The 23,814-nt window shown below is 34.8% G+C and overlaps 1 protein-coding gene and 1 long non-coding RNA gene across 41 annotated transcripts in view; one reads left to right on the top strand and one right to left on the bottom strand.

Moving 5' to 3' along the window:
- LOC106039479 (pro-resilin-like) overlaps positions 1–23,814 on the bottom strand; it is a 53,612-nt gene that overhangs the window by 7,058 nt on the left and 22,740 nt on the right. For 4 of the 39 annotated variants that reach the window (XM_048067149.2, XM_048067151.2, XM_048067150.2 and 1 more), the window contains exons 29-65: positions 23,730–23,765; positions 23,582–23,617; positions 23,198–23,242; positions 22,570–22,599; positions 20,802–20,837; positions 20,136–20,177; positions 19,911–19,952; positions 18,927–18,968; positions 18,397–18,438; positions 15,973–16,014; positions 15,832–15,870; positions 15,470–15,511; positions 15,329–15,367; positions 14,882–14,923; positions 14,740–14,778; positions 14,378–14,419; positions 14,237–14,275; positions 13,789–13,830; positions 13,647–13,685; positions 13,462–13,506; positions 12,920–12,961; positions 12,008–12,046; positions 10,206–10,244; positions 9,450–9,488; positions 9,159–9,197; positions 8,797–8,844; positions 8,540–8,578; positions 7,707–7,736; positions 6,748–6,789; positions 4,898–4,930; positions 3,778–3,816; positions 3,440–3,478; positions 3,002–3,040; positions 2,635–2,673; positions 1,295–1,333; positions 915–950; positions 293–322 (exon numbers count right to left, since the gene is read on the bottom strand). In XM_048067149.2, the coding sequence (XP_047923106.2) occupies positions 293–322; positions 915–950; positions 1,295–1,333; positions 2,635–2,673; positions 3,002–3,040; positions 3,440–3,478; positions 3,778–3,816; positions 4,898–4,930; positions 6,748–6,789; positions 7,707–7,736; positions 8,540–8,578; positions 8,797–8,844; positions 9,159–9,197; positions 9,450–9,488; positions 10,206–10,244; positions 12,008–12,046; positions 12,920–12,961; positions 13,462–13,506; positions 13,647–13,685; positions 13,789–13,830; positions 14,237–14,275; positions 14,378–14,419; positions 14,740–14,778; positions 14,882–14,923; positions 15,329–15,367; positions 15,470–15,511; positions 15,832–15,870; positions 15,973–16,014; positions 18,397–18,438; positions 18,927–18,968; positions 19,911–19,952; positions 20,136–20,177; positions 20,802–20,837; positions 22,570–22,599; positions 23,198–23,242; positions 23,582–23,617; positions 23,730–23,765 (1,452 nt within the window). The remainder of the gene's footprint in view (positions 1–292; positions 323–914; positions 951–1,294; positions 1,334–2,634; positions 2,674–3,001; positions 3,041–3,439; positions 3,479–3,777; positions 3,817–4,897; positions 4,931–6,747; positions 6,790–7,706; positions 7,737–8,539; positions 8,579–8,796; positions 8,845–9,158; positions 9,198–9,449; positions 9,489–10,205; positions 10,245–12,007; positions 12,047–12,919; positions 12,962–13,461; positions 13,507–13,646; positions 13,686–13,788; positions 13,831–14,236; positions 14,276–14,377; positions 14,420–14,739; positions 14,779–14,881; positions 14,924–15,328; positions 15,368–15,469; positions 15,512–15,831; positions 15,871–15,972; positions 16,015–18,396; positions 18,439–18,926; positions 18,969–19,910; positions 19,953–20,135; positions 20,178–20,801; positions 20,838–22,569; positions 22,600–23,197; positions 23,243–23,581; positions 23,618–23,729; positions 23,766–23,814) is intronic. The other 35 variants (XM_048067155.2, XM_048067154.2, XM_048067157.2 and 32 more) reach the window with 35 other exon arrangements.
- The window catches only part of LOC106039481 (uncharacterized), a 30,275-nt gene continuing 20,162 nt past the window's right edge, over positions 13,702–23,814 (top strand). The window contains exons 1-3 of one of the 2 annotated variants that reach the window (XR_007164598.2): positions 13,702–13,871; positions 14,860–14,964; positions 16,824–16,930. This is a non-coding gene — a long non-coding RNA (uncharacterized lncRNA). The remainder of the gene's footprint in view (positions 13,872–14,859; positions 14,965–16,823; positions 16,931–23,814) is intronic. The other variant, XR_010833412.1, reaches the window with a different exon arrangement.

Here is a 23,814-nt window from a genome sequence, read left to right as displayed (position 1 = left end):
TTACTATTTATTTTATCCAGGGTGGGGAAAGTGCAATTTATTTCCCATGTATTTTTTTTTTTTTGAAAATAGAAATGCATCTGGGTAGGTAGCTAGTTTTGAATACAATATTACAGTTGCAAGTCAATTAATATTTTAGTCCTTAGCAAGTTCAAAATCTCTCACTTAAGCACAATGCCAAACAACTATTATCATTCATATAAATTCATGGGAAGAATTAATTCAAGAAGTGTAGTTCCTTGGGAACATTCCAGTTACACATTACTACGGAAGATATACAAAGAATACTTACTGAGTTTCCACCAGGACACAGACATCCACCCTGTATTACATGCAAAACAAACAAGTTTATTTTTTAAGGAGTACATGGTTGGAAGAAGCTTCTGAATTAAAAAGTCAAACTCATATTTGGCTATTGCAAGATAACAGACTCAAGTTCGTGCTCAAAGACTCACTTAGCACCTTCTAAAAATTAGCTTCTTTCTCTGTCCACTGTTCTTTCAGGCAAGTTGTGCACTTACTGTTTTTTGTTGTTATTGTTGTTGTTGTTTTTTTTTTTTAATATAATCTTATTTGTCATTTACTCTTACAGTGACAACCATCCTCCCAGAAGGGTGAGTAAAGAAATCTGTGTAGTGCTACAGAAAAAGTGTTGGTTAATCCTGTCCCACCTCCTCTGAAAAGAGGCCAGAGCAGCTGGAATGAATGCAGTATTCTTACATGCTACAGATATTAGGGAAAACTTTGGCCTTTGGGATCTCCGAATGACATGCAAAAAGAAAATAACATACCACCTAGGTTTTGGGCAAGAAGGACAGTGGTGAGAAAAACAGTTCTTGTGAAGGAAAGATACACAGGTAAATTGGGAGTGCCTGTCACTAGCACAACCGACGTGTTGAGAAAGAAAAGCCTACCTGTCCACCATATTGGCTGCCTCCTGAAGAAAAGCCCTGGAATAAAAATGAGAAACAAATTATTTATGTTATTAAGTAACATTCCTGATTGTTCTCTGTTCCTTAACCTTTTAAATTGTTTCTGTTTAAAAACAAAAATGGATTTCTTAGATCAAGGTTGAATTTAAGGAAGCATTTCCAATATAGTCACACAGACCCCTGTAGCATTTGCTCGTACCACGATATACCACACAGACCTGTATTTTGCAATCCTCAACACTTTTGCTTAAAGCTATGCTTCCTTAGATTTTTATTTTTTATTTTTCCAAAAATTACAGAACAGTGTTTTCTTGATGAACTCTTTACCAGAACTGCAAATATTATGGAGGTAGAGGTTTTACCTGTCCACTATACTGGCTGCTTCCTGAAGAAGCCATACCCTAAAGAAATAAGGAAGCATTTATATTTGTTGCACATTCTTTAACTTACAACCTGTAATTGAAAAACACAGTTTTGTTTTCCATAGATTTAAAAGCCACAGGAATATGAACTCTTCCTTCATAACCATTTTAAAATATCTATTGGTCTTTAAAATGGCTATATTTTTAAATAGTACAATAAAGTTTAAATCAAAGGGAGCTTCATGCAAGTGTGAGTAGTACAGCTACACTGGATTCTGTGCTCAGGGCAGATGCATATGTTTCACATTCCTGAGTGGGCTGACACAACAGGTCTTAAATTTATCTATTCTGCCTGAACAGTATTTTGCTGTAAGCCACCTTGTATAAAGGACCCTGTTTTTCTCAAAACAGTAAAAGAGAGAAAGGTGAACAATGGAACAACAAGCCAAAAAGAGAAAAACAATTGTCACCTATCCTCCATAATGTCTGCCACCTGAGAAAAATGGACCCTGACACAAAGATACCAATTATTATTTATATCAAAAAGCTTCTTTACAGGATTTTGAAAGAAACACTATTTTCTTTCTCTGTTGTACAATGAAGGATGACAGAAAAGCACTCATCTTATTCCTTTATGTGTTCTATGCAAATTAGGGACCATCTGTAACATGAATCTTCCATAATACTGATCGTAAGGAGTGATCATGAGCTATTATGACTCTATATGTAGTTGCATTTGGGGGGCATTTTATTTTGACTGAAAATTTCTCTCTCATCTAATTTCCTTTCCAATGAATCTGACAAGAAATGTTTTCAGAGGACAAGGGCCAGTTTGTTTGGGGGTTCCACTGCATATGAAAGGCTACACCGTAAGACAGCTCCAGGAACCTTCTTCATCCTCTTTCATTTCACAAGGGCATAGAACACCTTCCCTTAACAACGCCTAACCTTCTCCCATTCCCTTCCTAAGGCACGTTGTTTCTCTGATACCAGCTCTGTATTTGCATTTTGCTAAGGGAAGTGAGGTGTTCCATTGGTTAAAGTAGAGGAGGAATGCAACTTGATTCCACACTTCTTACAGTTAGAACTAAGAAACCACAACAGTAGAAGGTAAGAAGGTTCAAGAATGAGGAGGGTAAGTCAGAGGCTACAACAGAAGTCCTGTCCTTTCATAGTTTTTGTATTGTTTCAGATCATGATCATTAGAACCCTTATAATCTATCATCATATTAACAGAGCTTACTCAAAATTATATTTTTTGCAGTCAATACAAAAGTAGTGAGTTATGAGGTAGAAAGTGTGTGTGTTAGGATAAGAACTACACAGGAAGAGATTCTCACCTGTCCTCCATACTGGCTGCCTCCTGAAGAAGGTGAACCCTGAACAAAAAGAATTGTGTTCTTTACAACCATGTTATAGTACTCCTTTGTACCACCATCCATGTGAAAGAAAGGTACCCCATTTCTTTCACTGCAAAAGTGTGAGTCGGATTAACCAGACTGTGCAAAATGTCTGATGCATCTACCATGATGCATCAGAATTTACATCTTCTAAAAGCTCTCTTGTGGTTTTGTATCATGTACATTTACAGTTAGTATAAGCAGCAAAGTAAATAGAGTAGAAAAAGAATCAATCTTAGTCTCTTACACAGAGAACTACCTATTATCTTGTATAAATTCATATATACCAAAAGGGAAGAATTCTCACCTGTCCACCATACTGGCTGCCTCCAGAGGAAGGTGAACCCTGAATATCAACAGAGAAGAAACTGAAACTTCTTTACATCCATTTAACGAGACTTTAAAAATTTTTGGTCAGCTTCACAAAGTATTTATTTATTTCAGAAAGACATGACGTCTTACCCCAAGGGATTGTATTCACACACAGACTTTTATGACCTAGTCCTGCAAATTTCAGGAGCCATATGAGTCAACCATGTATTTTACATTCTATTTCTTCTTAGTCTTAAATATGGTCTTCATCTAAACTTGTTTAGTTTAATCACAGTAGCAACCACAGTGTTATACTGAAAGACTTTCTAGGATTATAGACTAATCTAAATTAAGTTAAAGGTGGGCAGACATCGAATAAGATACAAGTTCTGCTTAGGTTTAAAGTATGTAAGTGGGGACTATTAATGCTTACTTGTCCACCATAACGGTTGCCTCCATAAGATGACGATCCCTGGAAAAATATTGAAAATTGCTTTTTTCTGTTTCACAAGGTGTAACAGAAAACAAGGTAACTCATGGATATGAGAATGCATCTGCATTTTGTTATTTTACTGTTTTGTTTGTAATCTTCACAAAATAAACTCTGCATTTTCATCTTCTTTAAATTCACAATATTACTACAGAGAATGGATCACTATAAAGGTTCTCAAAATTTTAAATTGAGGCAGCTATCCTGGTAATCTTTTAGTTGATAAGAGCCAAATATTGATAAGAAAAAATAATAGAGAAATATTAAAAGTAAGAGCGTACATGTCCACCGTAACGGCTAGTTTCAGGGGAATATGAATCCTGTAAAAAATGCCAAAGAAGTGAGTTATTTGCTGAAGGATTTCCTTAAATCAAACCTCTACTGTCCCAGGATAATAGGAGCAAGACAACAAGATAAGAGTGAAGACAGGTTAGCAAGACTTTTGGTATGCTCTAATGACTAGAGTTCAAGCCTTACCACATAACTTCAGGAAATACCTGAATTGCCAATCCATACTGAATTTTTTACTTTTAAAACACAAGCGCTTCTGTTTCCCTTGATAGCTGAACACTGCATTGTCACAGTACTCCTGAAAACATTTTCTCTTTTGTTCTGCAGACATGATAAGGCTTATATACCTTTCAAAAGATCACAATGGAAATTATTTTCTACCTTGCCTCACCATGTTCCTCAAAATTCTCTCTCAGAAATAACAAATAATTTCTTCTTTCAGAGAAATAACAAATAGTTTCTTCCTGCACAGTCTAGCACATGCCCCTTTATGCTTATGGGACAGGTGCTAGTGTGATGAAAGATATTTTGTTGGATATGTGATTTTTCTCCGAAAGAATCCTTCCTACTGCAGATGATGTAGAATGAAACAAAACAGCATTCACCCTAAATCAAACTTCTTTGTCAGCAATACAAGCAGCATAACACCAGAACATGTATCTTTCAGACAAGCCTTTTTGCCGGATATGTATTATTTTGTTTCTTTATTTGTTTGTTTTCCATGACTCAAATTCTTTATTTCTGATGAATGATCATATGTCACTGTTATTGATAATGTATTGATGATACTTAGCATGATTCACAACTCTTTTATATCACCACGCTTATAATTGTGAATTTGAATCAAAAATGCTGCATTCTGTTTCATTGTTTCCCACATCTATTTTTTATGTGACCATCATCATGCAAGTTCCCCCCAAATGAGGGCAACTAGTTGCTCAGAAAGCCATCATATACTGTTTTTAGGATGTACCAAACTCAACAAATTTAATTTACTGAGTTTTTGCTCTTTAAACAAAGTTCCCACAAACAAACTGAACTCAGAGTTTTTGAATAACTTATCATTTTGCAAAGTGTCTGGGTGGCTCTTCTTTCTGAATGAGTACTTACTTGGCTACTGTGATGGCTGCCTCCAGATGTGCCCTGGGGAAGAAAAAAAAATCAGTTATTTTTCTCTAAAAGAACTATTTTAAAGACTTCTGGAAGGACAATAGTACATGCAGTTCTATTTTTAACTCTTTTGCTTGAGTTTAAAATCCACTCAAAATGTAAAGTCTATCCTTCCCTATTTTGCTAACATGTCTAGAATTCAATGTGTAGCTGTCCAGTAGAATGGCTGTCCCTAGAGCACTTTTAGAGAGAAAATATCAGTCATTTCACTTCGGAGAATCTGACTGAAGGACAGGCAGTTTATTTCTTTCTGTTTCAAAATCAGTGAACACGCTGAAGAATGACACATCCACAAAAACGCTTTTAATATTCATTCTTGCAGAGTACTATGGACCTTTTGAATACTGCTGTTTTTCCACAAGATCTGCTAAGCCTCGTTACGAAACAAAACTGTTTTGTGTCTAGTACATAATGTTAAACACTTGTCAGAAATGTGTCCTTCACAAGGAATCCTTACTGTGCAAAATGGCTTTCCAAATGCACTGTAAAGAAGATACTAAAAGACAACATTCTGAGGTGGACCCCAACATACAGATGGCTGAGAACTAAGATCTACATTAAGTATACACAAGCCATTTTCCCATGCTGAGGTACTGGGTACATCTGTGCATTGTAGTTTGGATCAGGAGCGTACTATTGAGATGAAATTCCTTGGTAGCACCCACTCACTACAGTTTGGTTTGCATCATGAAGTGGTCTCAGAGGGAATGAATTAGATGCCTTTCAGGTGAAACTAAATTGGAAGATGTTCTTTAGGGACACAACTGCCTTTTGGTCCACAGGACTAGAACTAACCCTTCCTGAAATGTGTATAGTGTGGCCATCAGTTCATCAGGAATGACTGTTTCACTCTGTGTATCTGTTTCTATAAGTTTGCAGTAGTTGTTCATATATACAGAGCTGCTGTGTTCCCTCACTCTATATACAACCCCCGATTCAGAACAGCTGTCCGAAGATGGCCAAGTCAGTATAAAAAAACCTCAGTCCCAATCAGAAGATCCAAAGAAAGCAAACCCCACCATCAATAATATTGAGGATGTAGAACACAAAAGTTAGAATATTTTCCTGACTGTAAATCTATACACATTCCTCCTTCTTACAAGAGAGCACAAGGCTAGTCCTATTTATCCCACAGTATTAATTCACACAGTGCATTTATGTAGCTGTGTCTAAGCTGGCTTTATACCAACCAGCAGACTGACAAGAATGCCACAGAGTTCAGTGCTAGGTACAGAAAGATCTCAGTGCTTTTTTTCCTTCTAGTACAGCACATATGGAGTTCCAGTGACATGTACTGCGTGACTTTCTAACTCATGAGGAACAGAATTGGTCTTGAGAATGCTGTAAAACAGGTCTCTCCTGCAAAAAGAGTTCTTGTCCATATTAAGGAGATTAAGATCACAGAATTACTGATCAATGAAATACTAAACTATTCCATGCAGTGAATGATCTGAGAGGAATACAAAACATATAAAACCATGTCCCTAGGGGATATTTTGACATCATTCCAAGGAAGGCAATGGAACTGATTCCCAAAGTAAATATTTATATTGTTATGTACCTGTCTTTCTGCCAAACATTTTCATTCAAATGCTTCTGTTTGAATGAATAATATCTCAAATGGAAAGAGAAATTGAATGATGCAAGAATGTCCTGTGTATATTTTTAATTGTAACTAATTAATTTTCAGAAGTGTTTAACGATTCATTATTGACTCTTTTTAGTCTCTCTAGACATCACATTGACAGAAGAACACAGGACACACTTAAAAGGTGATGAACACTGCTTACATTTGCAGAGGAATTGCTTCTCAGTGAGGTAGGTGATCCACCCTATAGGGAAGGAGGAGAAAAAAAAGAGGAAAAATAAGTTACCCTTTGCTTTGTCTTTGATCAAACTAAAAATGAAATAAAGCCTTAGAATGCATCTTCCTTGGTACTTTAAAGGAAGAATACCACAGTTTGAACTTACATTACACTTAAACTTCACTTTTCTTAACTTGCCAAATAACTAATAGTCCTTTTTGGCCTGTAAAGCTATACATCACAAAGAACCATTTTGTATCTACCTGTGACTGATTATCTAGAAAATAAGAACACTACCCAAGTTGTGGGAATGTCTTTTACATACTACAGGTTGATTGACCACATATTATTTTGCTTTGGAAAAGATATGGTACCTTATTTCACAGCCTAAATAATTTCATAAGGACTTAAAAGACAATGAGAGGTCCTTAAAAGGATAAATGAGAGGTGTTTCAGAGATTTATTTTTTTTTCTTTTTTAATTAGACATATATTTCTGAGTCAACTTTTTACAGCTAGCAATTTCATAGACTTTATGTTATTTTAGCTTCCCTTCATGATGAAACTTTTGTCAGTTAACTCTGGTATTTAATTTAGAGTTCTACTCTAGAGTAAAACCACTATTGCCTTTCTTTAGAATTGTTATTTATTTTTAAGACGACACACATTTCTATAGATACGGTATGATAACTGAAAGTTACTGTTCAGTGAATACATATTGGTGCCAGCAGTGGGCATCTGAATTCCGCATCTTGGCATAATGAGAAATAACTTCTATCATGCCAGTTATATGTAACATCACCAAAGGAACAATGAATATAAAATCAAATAGTACATTCAAATAGATAAGTAAATGAGTTATAAATAAATAGGTATACAGATAGTTTTCCAAATTAATATATAGTAAGAAAAAAAAAAAACAAACAATGAACAAACAACACTTACGGAACTTCCACCAGAGCAATCACATCCACCCTGTAAAGAATCCAGAAGATATTTAAGATCTCAAGAACACAGGCTGAAAGAGACTCGTTACAATTCTTCTACAATCTCAGGTATACAAACCATAAAATAACATTCATATCTGCCCAAGTTCTCTCTAGAAATTAGTCTATTTTTTGTTCTCTCCATTCTCTGCAACTACTCCTGGGGTAAAACCTTCTAATTTTATCTTCAAATCTGTTATCTACAGTCTTTACCTTGAGAACTCTATACAGTCTTTACCTTGAGAACTCTATACAGTCTTTACCTTGAGAACTCTATACAGTCTTTACCTTGAGAACTCTATACAGTCTTTACCTTGAGAACTCTACTCACCAAAAGCGTAAGTAAAAAAATTCTGAGTAGGACTACAGAACAAGTCTTGGTTATTCCCCCCCCTCAAAGAGGCCAGAGTAGCTGGAATACATGCAGCATTCTTAAATGCTACAGATGTTAGGGAAAGATGACTTCCAGTCGAGGCCTACCAGGTGATTTCTACTGAGATTAAACTAAGAGGTGGCTGGTGGTCTGCCATTCTGTGCCTCATTGCCACATGCAATCTAGATAAAATATGTATAAAGAAAAAGAAACTCAGATAAAACTGACACGCAGACAGATGGCTACTTTGGCCTCTGGGATCTCTGAATAATATAGGAAAAGAAAATAGCATGCCACCTAGGCTTTGGGCAAGAAGTACAGTGGTGAGAAAAACAGTTCTTGTGAAGGAAAGATACACAGGTAAATTGGGAGTTCCTGTCACTAGCACAACTGACTGGTGTTGAGAAAGAAAAGCCTACCTGTCCACCATATTGGCTGCCTCCTGAAGAAGGTGATCCCTGTAAATAGTTATATTTTCATTTGAAAGATCATCTTTAAGTTTGACATGTCTGTTTGATCAAAATGTATTGTCTTTTACTCTCTGTAGAATTTTAAAGTTTTTTTTTAAAAAAAAAAAACACCAAAAATACAGTAGTCTAAAAACTTACGTATTACCAGCTCCATAATATTTTCTTAAAAGACATATACTGGGGAAAAAAGAAGAAAAACTTCCCACCTGCCCACCATACTGGTTGTACTGGTTGCTTCCTGATGAGGATGAGCTCTGAAAAAAATTACAAGTCACTTTCTTTCTATTCTTAAAATACACACTGTAAAAAATTTTTATTACTTTCATTTGTTTCTTAGTGTCAGAAACAGTTTATTCCATTATTATGTTTTGAGCACTCTGCTTACACTTGGACATTTATATGAACTTATATGTAAAGAAGAGGACCAAATGAATTTCACTCCTGGTTAAAAAATTGCTGCAATACAGTACAGAGAGGGTTTTGTTTTTTTTTTTTTTTTTTTTTTTTTGCCTTTGTGCAACAGATACTTCAAGTCAAGATTTCAAGTCAAAAGTACAAAAGTATTTACCTGTCCACTGGAGTAGCCACCGCCTTGAGAGGATAATCCCTGAAAACAAAGAACAACAATTGAATTTATTTCCGTTTATAAGGCTTCTAGAAAGCAAGACTATGTTATTCAATAGTTGTATACATGCTTTTATAAAATTATTTGGTTTTCATTAAGTTTATGATTTGTTTTCACAAGACATCTGTCACGAGATTCTGGAAGGAATAGTTGGGCATAATTTGTAAGGATCACTTTTAATAGAAGAGCCACTTGGAAATGGAACTGCAAATAATGAATAAAATAGATGCTTACATGTCCACCTGACTGGCTGCCTCCTGGGGAATAAAAATCCTGGAAAAATGTATTGAAAGTACATGACAAAAAAACTCAAGACTTCCTTTCTTTTGTAGAATGGAAAGATAAGGAGGAAAGTTGAATACTCTTTCGGCCTCTCCACGTTCCTTAACTTTCTTTCATGGACTGTTCAAGAACAAGAAACACTTTCTGCATAAAACAGTACATGCCCCTTTATCCATGCTCTTTTGGTGAAAAAGATACTCTTTTGAATACAATGACTAAAGAGTTTCTATATCTTCACCAAAATAATTTCATAGCCTGAGTCACTGTATTCTCATTTGAAGTAATAAAATGGGTGATAAGTTAAAATGACAGGAAAGTGGAAGCTCTTGTAGGTATATCATAAAGCACAAAAAAGCACAGGGTTTTGCCTAGAATAAACGCTGGAAAAAACATGGCATAGAAACCTTTTGCAAAGGACAACGAGCAAAAAAGTGCAAGAACCTGAACAAGTAAATTGTGGCACTGTGCTTGTAATTGTGAATTTGAGAGTCAAGAGCAGACCTCAGAATCAGCTGGGATTTCTGGTTATGCTTAAACACTTTAGCCATACTCTCATTCCGTCTGTGCCTTAGCTTGAGGGCTTTCTATTCCACATCAAAAGCTGCTACACCAGCTTCCACACAAGTTGTAATTCAGCTGGCTAGTAATTGCCAGTCCTAAAAAACTCTGGGGCAGAGAACCCAGCAACATTTAAGAAGGAGTGCTTACCCGTTCACTCTGTCGGCTGCCAGACGGTGAGGTGGAATCCTGTAGAAATATTAGAATCCAGTTATTTCATGGCAGATATTTCCATTCCATCTAAGCAAGGGTGGAAAACAAAGAAAACTGCGGCTTTGTTTGTGTGACTTGTTGGGACAGTTAAAGATGGAGTGTGTAGAATATGCAGTATGCTTTCAAGTTCTATCTGTGTTCATTTCTGTGAGAGTGGCATTTCTTTATTTGGAAAGCTATCCCAGGCCAGAGCTAGGAAGAAAGTATTAGTTGCCCGAGAAAACAAACAAAAAAAACAAAACCAAAAAAATCAGAAAAAAACCAACAGAAACATTGATAGAGATATATATAAACTAGTGTAATTTCTATTTTTTAAGTAGCTATTCAATATCGAGCAATAAAGGAATGAAGTCTCATCATAAACTATGTTATTTCCCTTTAGAATGTGACAGGGAAAAACAGTTGCATTTTAAAAGATGTCTTGGATCTTGAAAGACTTCAGCGGTACACACTAATGTTCTGAAGAGTTTAGTTTCTTTCATAAGTCTAGGGGTCATCTGTAGCGTAGTTTAACTTTGCTGAACATCCACAATAAAATTTTGATTAAAGAAACTCTGTTGTGTAAACTAATAATAATTGTGGCTGAAGTACACAACTGTACTTATAAAAACCTTTGAAGAACCGTTTTCTACTAACCAATACATTTGAAAACTGACTTAATAGAAATACAGTTAAAATTGCTCAATCAATTGCTCAAGACTCCATGAAAATGACAAATGAAACGTGGAAAGTTTCATAAACACTTTTACCAGAATTATTGGGAATTATAAAAAAAAAGTCTTTCCTCCTGACTGAAGTAAACAGAATAGAAAGCAGTTCTGACCATACTACATGAAAACACAGCATTCATACGTAATATGTAAATGAAGGAGCTTGAAGCTCTTTTATTCATTTGGCATTGGAAAAAAAAACACAGAAGTAAGTGCTGTTTGAACTGAAGATGGAAGGAGATGGTACTAGTTTCTGCAGTAGTGATAAGTTGTAAGATAGACTGAAACAGTATAATGATTAAAGGTCAAATATGATGTGTTTTCTCAAAATATGGAAAAATTGAATTTTAAAATAAATCTGGATTTTAAGAGCCATTGATTTGGACAGTTGATTTGTGTGAAGAAATAAGATAAGCGTCAATTGTTATGAGAGTCCAGAATAATAAATATATATGGAGTATACTCTTAAGGATATAATCCACAAAAAATAACCCTTAAGAATCGAAATGGCTCATCTGATATAGTGATAATACAGATGCTGTTGCAGTATTAAATTACTATTATTATATTAAATTAAATCATTGAAAGAGTACTCAAATCACTGGAAGTAGGAAGAACCTAGTTGTTTTTTATATTGTGAGAATATACTGATGTGGAATTTTGACAGAAATTATGAAATAAAGAAAGAGAGCTTCCTTTGTAAATGCTACTTCTAATGACCAATTCAAAAATATATGACTGTTACAAGTATGAACTGTTGCAATTGTAATTTTAGTGTGCTAAATCCTTATCATACCATAGCACAATAATGTGACGTAATTTAAATCTGCTTTTTCTTTTATCTATAGGAACAATATAATTTCAAAGAAGTTCTTGCAGAAAATTACTAAGCAACACAGATTATTAGAATATGCTGTGAAGGAGCTCTTGGAGGTATGACTATGAGATAGGTAAAGGTACACATAAGCACCCAGACATGTTAAAAGGTAGTAAATTCTGAGATTGATATACTAGAGAAAAAATACTTACGATATCATCGGATTCACCACCTCCTATGGAAGACGAATCCTATAAAATAATGGAAAAACATTTATTTTCATATATAAAGGACTTATGACCTTACTTGTAAAGAAAATACATTAGAGGAATAAAAATAATGAACCACTTAGAATTTCCAATTTCACCTAAACCATGGAATGTTCAAGAAAAGAAAAAGATATATAACTGTACTTGCTGCTTAACCAGAAGAGGTTTAAGAAGATGAACAAACTCAGACACACACACACCTCCCAGAATTACTTGTAAACATGTTCTCTCTTAGGAAACATCTTAGATAAAGTTGATTTCCAAAATAAACTATTATTTACATTCAAATATCCCATTATCTAGACTTTGTTTATAGATTCTGCAATAGGAGTACCAATAAGACAAATTTTTCTATGAAAAAGCAGTCTAGATTATGTCTTATTTTTAATAAATAATTTTACATGACTTTGGGTGGTGAAAACGTATTGCTAAACAAAAAAGAATGTAGTCCCTACAAAATGGTTCTCCAATGCACTTCACATCGATACGTACAAACTTAAATACAGTATGTGCATTTTCCTAGACTTTCAATGGCTTCTACATAAGTAAGTGGTGTAAAATAAATGCACAAAATACTTTTCAGTGAGCTACTGTAAAACCATTAATTAAGGGAAAAAATGTTATCCTAATTAAAAGACTGAATAGTCACAGTGGCACAGTAAGCAGGGTCGTTTTATAATGCATAACCTTCCAACCATTATGAAAACATTTGGAGTTGTAAATGGGTAAATAAAAGGGAAACCAAAAGCTATCACATGGTCGTCACTTAAAAATAGTTGAAATATAGAACCCAGTGCATGTAAGAACCAACACACCAAGCTTCAGCTTTTGATGCATGATAGAAACAATACTTACCTGACCATAAGATCCAGCACCACCATATGTGGAAGATCCATCCTGTTCAGAAAACATAAATAATTTTCATTTTGCAAACAGACATTTCATTTTGGAAGCATACCTGCTGTAGGGGGCCCCTTCTGTGGAGATTTTAATTATGCAAATATTTACTTAGTTATCAGAATGAATATTGAGAAGCTCAGTTATATCCTGTAAAACACTAGTTTGACATATTCTTAGAGCAAATTCTGTTTCTATTATTGAAGAGACCTTCATCTGGATGATAATTCACAGCTAGTATTATTGAGGACAATAAGCTTTAGCATGTGGAAGCACACAGCTTTTCACATACATCCCTGTAAAATTCCATGACATGAAGGGTATATGCAATTTCACTCCTCAGAGAAAAAAACAAACAAACAAAAACCTTCACTGAAAGGTAAAGCAAGAGCCCAAATACAGAATATAGCTATATGTAGGAACCATGGTGTTGGCCCTAAGCACCATTTATACAAGCACCCTTTATACAAAAGCAAAAAAAGGGAGAAAAGAGTATTTACCTGACCGTAGGATTCACTGCTACTATCATACACAGAAGACCCTCCCTGTAGAGAAAAAAAAAAAAAAAAAAAAGACTTTAATATTTTGATTCCTCTAAGAAAGACTTTTTCTTCTTTCAAGGGCAGTACAGAAATGAAGATAATGGAAGACTATATTGACTTTACAAATGAGGAAGAAAACTTACCTGTCCATAGGATCCACCGGGATAGAAGGAAGACCCTCCCTGCAGAGGAAAACATCAGGAGTTACTGTTTTATATCTAAGGTGTTCTGTCAAGAAAGATTCTTAGGGTTCTCGCATGCAGGTACAATGACCAAATTGTGTACCTGGTTACCAGAATAAGTGCCATGGAAAGAACCTGGGGCTCCCTAAAAGGAAAACACAGACCAGCTAGTTTCTTGCAGCCAAGGTAAGTGCTCCTTATCAAGGCATACAGTTCTCATTTATACTCTTTCTCCCAGTTTTGAGCTAACCTTTAGTACCTAAACAAAAATTAAGACCAATAATGTTAAGGCAGGAGAAGTTTTCAGGCAGCAGTTTTCTTAGCCTGCTGACATTTGATTTCTGCAAAAAAAACTGTCTATACCTTTCTGTATTGTTCTCTGACAGACGTCACACTGCTAAGTTACTTCACAGTTGATTAAAGTTAGCTAGTCTAAGAGAAAACTGTCAGGTCTGTAATTACAGTGTTTCACAGCAACCGCAATACTGGCAGTCGAGAAATCAGGATTACGGCTGTCTGTGTTATCCACTCGAGGAAGGAGGAAAAACTACCTGTCCATAAGATCCTCCAGGATAGAAGGAAGATCCTCCCTGTGCAGAAGACAGAATGGGTTACTCATTTACATTTGACTACTCCTTCTGGAAAGGTTTTAGATGGAGCTTCTGAGTAGGGCACTTTATCTGAATGTTTACCTGATTACCAGAATACGTGCTGTATGAAGAACCTGGTGCTCCCTGAAAGGAAAACATAGACTACCTACTTTCTTGCAAACAGAGTGGTATAAATAAATGTGCTTGACTCTCACTTTAGGCCAATATTGTGAAGGAACAAGAAACTTTACAGCTATGATTTTCTGAGCTGATTGAGAGATGAATCCAAGGAAGTTCTAAACACAGAATAGTCCCTCTGACAGACTTCATGCTGTAGGTTACACTGTGTTTGATTCAATTGGTGGCTGTTAATTAGGATATTTCCTAACGGTCACTATTCGGGAGTACAGGAATGAAGATAATGGAAGACTATATCGACTTTACAAATGAGGAAGAAAACTTACCTGTCCATAGGATCCACCGGGATAGAAGGAAGACCCTCCCTGCAGAGGAAAACATCAGGAGTTACTGTTTTATATCTAAGGTGTTCTGTCAAGAAAGATTCTTAGGGTTCTCGCATGCAGGTACAATGACCAAATTGTGTACCTGGTTACCAGAATAAGTGCCATGGAAAGAACCTGGGGCTCCCTAAAAGGAAAACACAGACCAGCTAGTTTCTTGCAGCCAAGGTAAGTGCTCCTTATCAAGACATACAGTTCTCATTTATACTCTTTCTCCCAGTTTTGAGCTAACCTTTAGTACCTAAATAAAAATTAAGACCAATAATGTTAAGGCAGGAGAAGTTTTCAGGCAGCAGTTTTCTTAGCCTGCTGACATTTGATTTCTGCAAAAAAACTGTCTATACCTTTCTGTATTGTTCTCTGCCAGACTTCACACTGCTAAGTTACTTCACAGTTGATTAAAGTTAGCTAGTCTAAGAGAAAACTGTCAGGTCTGTAATTACAGTATTTCACAGCAACCGCAATACTGGCAGTCGAGAAATCAGGATTACGGCTGTCTGTGTTATCCACTCGAGGAAGGAGGAAAAACTACCTGTCCATAAGATCCTCCAGGATAGAAGGAAGATCCTCCCTGTGCAGAAGACAGAATGGGTTACTCATTTACATTTGACTACTCCTTCTGGAAAGGTTTTAGATGGAGCTTCTGAGTAGGGCACTTTATCTGAATGTTTACCTGATTACCAGAATACGTGCTGTATGAAGAACCTGGTGCTCCCTGAAAGGAAAACATAGACTACCTACTTTCTTGCAAACAGAGTGGTATAAATAAATGTGCTTGACTCTCACTTTAGGCCAATATTGTGAAGGAACAAGAAACTTTACAGCTATGATTTTCTGAGCTGATTGAGAGATGAATCCAAGGAAGTTCTAAACACAGAATAGTCCCTCTGACAGACTTCATGCTGTAGGTTACACTGTGTTTGATTCAATTGGTGGCTGTTAATTAGGATATTTCCTAACGGTCACTATTCGGGAGTACAGGAATGAAGATAATGGAAGACTATATTGACTTTACAAATGAGGAAGAAAACTTACCTGTCCATAGGATCCACCGGGATAGAAGGAAGACCCTCCCTGCAGAGGAAAACATCAGGAGTTACTGTTTTATATCTAAGGTGTTCTTCAAGAAAGTTTTTCAGACTTTTTGCATGCAGGTACAATGACCAGAATGTGTACCTGGTTACCAGACGAAGTGCCATGGAAAGGACCTGGGGCTCCCTGAAAGGAAAACATGGACTAGCTATCTTATTGAAAACAGACATCTAAGTAAATGAGTCCAATTCTGAATTTCTGTTCGTTCAAAATATATACATTTTATTTCAGAAGGGACGTTTCTGCAATCATTTAAAGAGAATACTGATAATTTTTGTTAGAGGTGAAAAAAACTTTAGCTTTGACTTCTCAGGTTAAAGGACCTGAAAAAATTAATAACTCTTCATCTTACTCTTTCTAGTTACAGAATAATATATTATGGCTGGTTGACTCTATGTTATTATAGATCATTGTTATCATGTTTTTCAAAACTGCTAAAATAGCAAACTTTCAAAGTGCAAATAGGTTCTAGTTGATCAGATATTTCTGCTCACCACTAAAAGAGAAATTCTATTTACCAGTACATAACATCCATTATTACTGTCACATCCTCTTTATACACAAAAAAGACAAGCGAAGTATTATTCTATGGTTGGACTGTTCTGCAGGGAATTTGTAGACTGAGCCTTTGTCTTTAGATAGATCTTAGAGGAAAAAGTGGAATAACTGCAAAGTGACAAATTTGGGAAACCACATAAGAAAACCCATTTTTTCATTTGAAACAAGGTTTAAACATGAACAGCTTTGACACTTGCTTTAAAAATCCTTTTCCTTTCATATCTTTTGAGTTTTAGAAGAAAGCTTTTTACAGGGATTTTCCTCTTGGGCTGAAGAATCTTCAGGGAAGTAGGTGACTTGGTATTTTATATAAGATTTGTGATTGCTGGTTTATTTATTCATATGTATTCATCTACAACTTGATTCTTTTCATGCAGGACAAAAAAACCTGCCTACCACAGCAATGTGTTTAAATGTTAATCTTAGGCGTTGCTACTGCCATACGTAGAGGATCTACCCTGGACAGAAAATGAAAATAAGTCAAGTAAGTCCTGTTTTTAATTCTCTCTATTCTTTTGGGAAAGACCAAGGAACTGTACTGTTGGGTGAAGACAAAGATCAAGACTATTGCTGTGTAGTTTATCATAAATTAATATACCAGCTGATACTGTCACAAACTGAAATATGAGTCTCTTGGGTATCCAAGTCCATACACCTACACTGAGAATTGATTTTTTTTTTTTTACATGACCAATTTAGATGTATTTTTCCTTCCTGTTCAAAATCGTTCGTTGATAGTAACTAAACCCACCCTCCACCCACTGGCCAAGGTATGGTCATTTGCTGTTTAAAACCAAGCCTCTCTGTGCATCAGTTGAAAGCACAAAGGGGCAAAGGCCATAGTAGAATGAAAACTTGCATAATTACATCCATAATTACATACATTTTCCTTGTAAATGTATTTGTTTATGTAGCATTACATAACAAAGGAAAAAAAAGTTTTTCTTCAATTAAATTTTAAGATTAATCAATTTAATAGACTGGGCTATATTTTTAAAACATATAGGTCGTGATTACTGGTCAGCCTCAATTATATGAGAGAGGTAATCTTCTGCCAGACCAAAATTACTGTTGCTAAATGTTAACCACAGTAAGTTCGGAAAGCAGTTATTTCTTCATAAAATTAATTTGTTTAAAGTGCATGCCTTTTTATAGAAATAATAATTCACAACAAGTTTCTTGTTGAAATTGAAAACTAAAAAAAAAAATATTACATGGTTCAGGAGGGTTTGTGTAAATACAGCTTCAAGAAAAATTTATAAGGTAAGTTTTCAGGTATAAAATAGACGATGTAAAAATCCACACTCTCTATATTTTACAATAGGGATAATTTAAATCTGTAACATCTGAGAATGAAAAAATATATATCCTACACTTTATAATAAAATATTCCTGTTTCTGCCTATTCAAACTGTAGAAATGCTTATGTTTTATGGGGCAATAGATATGATGAGTTTTAGTAAATAATTCATTGCTATGCAATATAAAAATGCGCCACTGACAATGAGGTTGCAGTGATTCTCTTTATGGGTAAGAAATAGTTTAAATATTAATTTAAAAATTATCTTTTGAAATATTTATCAAATTTTAACATTTTAGTCACAATGTTTTAAAAGACACGTGAGAAGTACAAGGAACCTAATCTGAATCCAGTTAAAATCTGGGGTTACTATGGGACATATTGACACAGGTTTTTGAAGGTAATGGATAATTAACACATAACAGTCAACTGAGAACATTTGCATTACAAAGCAGTTACAGAAAGTTAGTGCCCAAATACTAATCACGTGCTTACAGTGAGACTTCATTATTCCATTTCATTGTATATAATTCTATGCATACTAAGGAAATTATTAATAATGTATTACCCAAGTGTCTATATTTATTAGATGATTAATTCAAAACACTTCATTATGTAGATGTAAGTATAAACTCAGGAAAAAGAATTACCTGTCTAATACCACTGCTTCCATCAGGACAAATGCAACCACCCTATAAATAAAATAATGATAAACAAATAAAGGGAAACAGATATTGATTTGTGAAAGTTAAACATAAAACCATACGTGAGATGCCAAACTGTATTTAGGGGAAGAAAGACTGGGGACTACCGTGGAGCTGTGACTTTTCTTATATCTGGAACGAATGAGAAGGCAGCATAGTCCTAGACATTTGAAATTTGCTTTGCAAGTTAAACTAACATTACATATCTCAGTGTTATGTCTCAGTTATATATGTCTAATCAAGAGAGAACTATCTGGGAAGTCAGGAGTACAGTGAATCACCAATGTCCATTTGCCAATAAGCCATTTCAAATAAACATAGTCTGAACAAGCTCACTTCATTTACAATTTAATATATAACATTAGCAGTCCCCTACACAAAATTACTGGACTTAAACTCTAATTCCTTAGTTTAATTAGTTTAATTACCAGGAAGCTGTATGAACAAGACTAGTCAACAATAGAGAAATGGCTGACCTGACTACTTGATCCACCACCAGTTGCAATAAATGATCCACCCTGTGAAGAAACCAATTATTTTTTTTATAGAAACATTTTATCATATGAAAAGCATAGAAAAGGAAAAGAATCTAATGTGTATAAACCGATGTAGTGAGATGTAAGGTCACAAACTCTTTGTACTACTTCCCTGCACCAAACTAACTTATTCATAACTTTTTGCCTGAATCATTGTGAAAATGTAAAGTTGGCTGAAACCTATTTGGGGACTGGTACAATACATAACAAATGGATATCAGGAAAACTAATGAAGAGAAGTGCTACTCACTGGAGCTCAGGGATCTCACTCTATTATTGAATTAGACCTCAAACTCTCAGACAAAGGACTGTGATAATGTTACATCTGCATAATGCTGGGCATAGTGGGATTACAGATCTCTGAGAAAGCTGATGGGTACCACCAGAGTACAAAATATTTCAAAAAAATAGAATCAGTTGCCACTCAGGGTGGGTCAAACTTTCACATAGCTCTGGAACATACAGAGTACTGCAACAGTTCACAGGTCTACAGAACATTAAGACTAGAAGGCTAGACCTACTTTTGTGACAGAAGCACACAATTAAGGTGTACCTTGTTACCAAATTCTAGATGAAAATGATATATCTAACCATTACCATCACTATAGCAGGATTGTTTCTAAAAAGAGATTCTGAAACTATTTCTTTTGTGTTTTAAAAACAACTTTTGAGAACATATTATGTAAAAATCCACCTGCAATTGCTACCTGCTTAATGGAGTGGAAGAACAAGGACACTAAATTCTGTGCCTTTTATCATTATTCACAACTGCACTAAATTTTAACATTATGGGGAAATGCTGCCACATCAAAATAACATTGTGTAGCACAGATAAATAAGTGGAACCTAATTTTCAGAAACTGAAATATAGTTTATGAGAAAGCTCTTTTCAGTAAGGTGATAGAGTGGACACTATGTTATTACCTGAAAGTTAGTGTGGCTGTTGTTTGAAGTAGAAGATTCATTCTGTGAAGAAATAAGAAATAACTAATTTTTTCATTAAGGGTAATAAATTTAAATATATAGTTCTATTGGAAAAGAACTATCTAACTTTAAATAGAATAATCTGTTGAAGAAGCTTAATCTTTATGCTTCTAATACATCAAGCAGCTGTAATATCAGCATTCAGAAATGACAAGTATGGTTTACCTGTACATCATAGTCTCTTCTGCTCAAAACATGTGATGTATCCTGTAAAAACAGAGATATTTACTGTTAAGAGATGAAAACTCTGATCTATAAACAGTCATAGGCCTTTTTTTTGTCTGTATTACTTATTTATGACTCCAGAGCCTTTAATGCATATGAGTAGAAGTACCTTATTATAAAATAAAATATCATTTGCTTAATTTTTATAGGCTACTGACTTGAAGCTATACAATACACATATCTATGTCTCCTCCACACCAAAAGCAGCAGAATAAATTACCCAACATTACTTTTTCTTACTTCATCATTCTGTCTGAATTCAGTTACCATTTTAACTGCCCTCTGTTTGTATAACACATTAATTTTAATTAATGGTAGATTAAAGTAACTCTATATGTGCTTTCTGATGAACTGGAATTTGAGTTACCCCATACCGCACAGCAAGATTTTCATGTCATGTATTTTTTCATATATATGTATATGTTGTTTTAAAATAAATTCACCAAAAGAGCAAATGGCCAAACTTTATTTTATTTATTTACTTCCTTAAACAGGAGAATATTCATTATGTCAAACATAATTAGAGAAAAATAGATATAATTATAACAAATTAGGTATAATTTGGGCAAAAATCCTACAAAGCAGTGGGAAATAAAAGTTACTTACTCTGGCAACAACCTTCTTCTTTGCACAACCAGATTTCTGTAAAGGAACCAGAAGCCAGTTATTACTTTATAGATAGAGACCTCCACACAAAATACTTCCAGAAAGAATCTAAATGTATCAAAGTGGCACATTTAGGGAGAGGAAAGTGTCTATGGAGTTCTGATTGTCCTCACTTTCAACAGATGACACAGTGGAAAATACTTGTGTTAGTTATTATTTATTTTCAAATAACTCTAACATTGATAAACCAATTTTGGAGCAAGAGAGGAAAGCATCATTTATCTTCTGAAAACATCATATTGTAAATATAGGAATCCAAATCTTGTTTCTTCATGTGGAACCAATACAAAATTCAGACCAAACTGTACCATAATACACACCCAATAAACAGTGAGGTAGCAAAGTCTCTCCTTCTGTTAGTATTCCCCCATCCCACTCCCACAATTCAATATGAAATCATAGAAGCATAAAGCACTTTGTTTACTAAACTTTATCAACTGTGTATTCAAAGAGTGATTCCAATTTTAAGCAAATTGGCTTGAGTAGTAAGAAAATCAAGAATTTGTGTCAAGTTCATTACCTGATTTTTGCTAAGTCTCTCAGATGTTCTGCAATCTGCGTTCAGTTACATGTTGTCATTTTTTCTGTCAGTGGCAATATACTTTGCTATCATTGAGTCTTACATAACTTATTTATAGGTTATTTTCACCCTTCAACTTCTCCATAAGAAGTTTGTGCTTAGCAGAGTTTAATGTCTCTCTCAGCTCACCCTCTGTGGTTTAGAGCAGCATGCGTGTGTACATAAACATTCTATGCATCTTCTTTGTGAGAACGCTTAAAAGAAAACTTTTAAAATGAAGTCCAACAACACACACTGGACAGGGATAACCAAGGGAATGATAGCATCTAACGTGGCTAAAGAAGGAAGCAATGAGAACACTTAAAGAACGCTTACTGTGGAAGGGATTGCTTTGCAGAACCTGTTGCGTTAAACTTAATGCAGTGCTTTCAAGATAAATACAACTGCCAAAGAAAAAAAGTTTTTAGAAGACCTCCTTACTTCCTAGGGTGCATATTTTGTGCAGTACTAACGTCCAAGAGGAAAAACGGGGAAAAATAGTGAAGCAGTAAATATGGCTGACAACTGAAGAAAAAGCAAGAGGCAGATGACAAAAGGTTACTCTAGATTGCAGTAAGAAGTAGAAAAGCAGGCTGTAACAGACGGAAAAGCTTTGCCATGAACAAGTATGGAAAAACATCATTCATTTACACAGCAGTGTATTTGCTGGGTAACAATCTGTCCATATAAGTCACCTTTCATGCCTGTGGGACAGAACGAAAAGTCCTGACAGAGCGAGTATCACCTGAGGATAAATCTTACTTTAGAACCCTAGCATATTTGCAAGTTTACATTAGAACAAGTGACAAAAGCTTGAGGCAGCTACATACCTCACATATACAGATGGTTAATTCCAAAATAACTATCCAAAGTAAATATACTAAGGAGACTAATAAAAACTCTGTTATTGTATATTCCTATAAGTACTGTACAGTTTTAGGTAACTGCAGCAGCCTTGAGGACTGATAGAAGGGACTGAGAGCAGAGAAATATGAGATCAAATAAGCTCATTCTTTTATTGCTTTATAATATCTTTTAAAAATTAATCATATACTACAAGTACAGGCCCACAGGTCTAATGTGGAAGTGCTACTAAAAATGTTATTAATTATTAGAATCTGAATACTGTAGAAGAGAAAAAGCACTTACCCGACCATTAGCACTATATGTTGTGTCATTCTGGAAAAGAATAAATTAAATTTAAATAAAATAAACTTACAGAAACCCAATTCTTTCTGATGTTGTGTACAGACAACAACATAAATCATACATGCTTCATTGCTCGCATCCTCCACTGTCTTGCCTAAATTAGTTTGAAATCCTATCATTCCAGTCTGAAGAACATTTTAACACTAACTTGAGGTTGGTAAAAATGCGAAGTGAAATGCAGTGGAATATCTGGCATTTTTTTCTCTTTTCATTCTTTCATTGTATGTATTTAAGCCTTGTCCATTTGATTTGATTTTTAATTACTGTAAAATGTATCCTTATTTTGGAGAAAATTTTTCTGTTAGTGCAGTTACTGAAATCTTTTTATTCACATTTCATCAAGGTAAATGCATTTAAAAGCACAAAATACATCTGTAAACACCTGAAAAAATTCAGTAAGAGAATACGCAGCTGCTGAAACAGCTATTAGTGTGGGGACTAAATACTCCTTCTGGGTAACTTCTTTTTTTTTTTGCAAGACTGCATATGGTAGCATATGGTAGTGTAATATTTTCCCATCTACATGAAAAATGTTGTGATGAAAATGTATTAGATAAAGCATACTCACATCATCACAAGCATTGGGATTATCATCTGAGGAAACCTGTGAATCCTAGAAGGACATCAGATACTAGTTATTTCCTCACCAAAAAAAGGATTTTTAATAATATATTTTGTCTGATCTTGCACTCTGTGAACAGAATTAAAGCTCGTGCAAAAAAAAAAAGTACTGCTGAGTTAAAGAAGGATTTTTGTAAGGAAAATAAAGAGTCGTATAAATGGCAGTGATAGTTGTTTAGAGAGAATGTTCCATGCTTCAGAAAAAGAAATAAGAAGAGCATAGAAAGCATTACGTTTTATTACATCTACGAGAAAGATGACACAGTTAATCAGAAAATAAAAAAATTTGCATGAAATAATACATAACTAGAAGAAAGAATGAACTAGTTACCTGATTATCATAATAGTCAAAGGAGGATGATCCACCCTTTAAAACAAACCAACCAAAAATCAGACAAAATTAGCAAATAGAAAACCCATTTTTGAGCAGAGGCTAAAGCTTGTATGAAGTATAATTGCTGAAACAAAGCATTACTTACTTGGCCACCATAATAGTTTTGAGAGGAGGATCCACCCTTAAAAAAAAAATCCAACCAAAAATCAGAGAAAATTAGCAAACAGAAA

This window comes from Anser cygnoides, chromosome 8 (genome assembly GCF_040182565.1).
Source record: "Anser cygnoides isolate HZ-2024a breed goose chromosome 8, Taihu_goose_T2T_genome, whole genome shotgun sequence".
NCBI lineage: Eukaryota > Metazoa > Chordata > Aves > Anseriformes > Anatidae > Anser > Anser cygnoides.
Note: the sequence above shows the minus strand (reverse complement) of the source record. Positions and strands in the feature narration are given on the sequence as shown.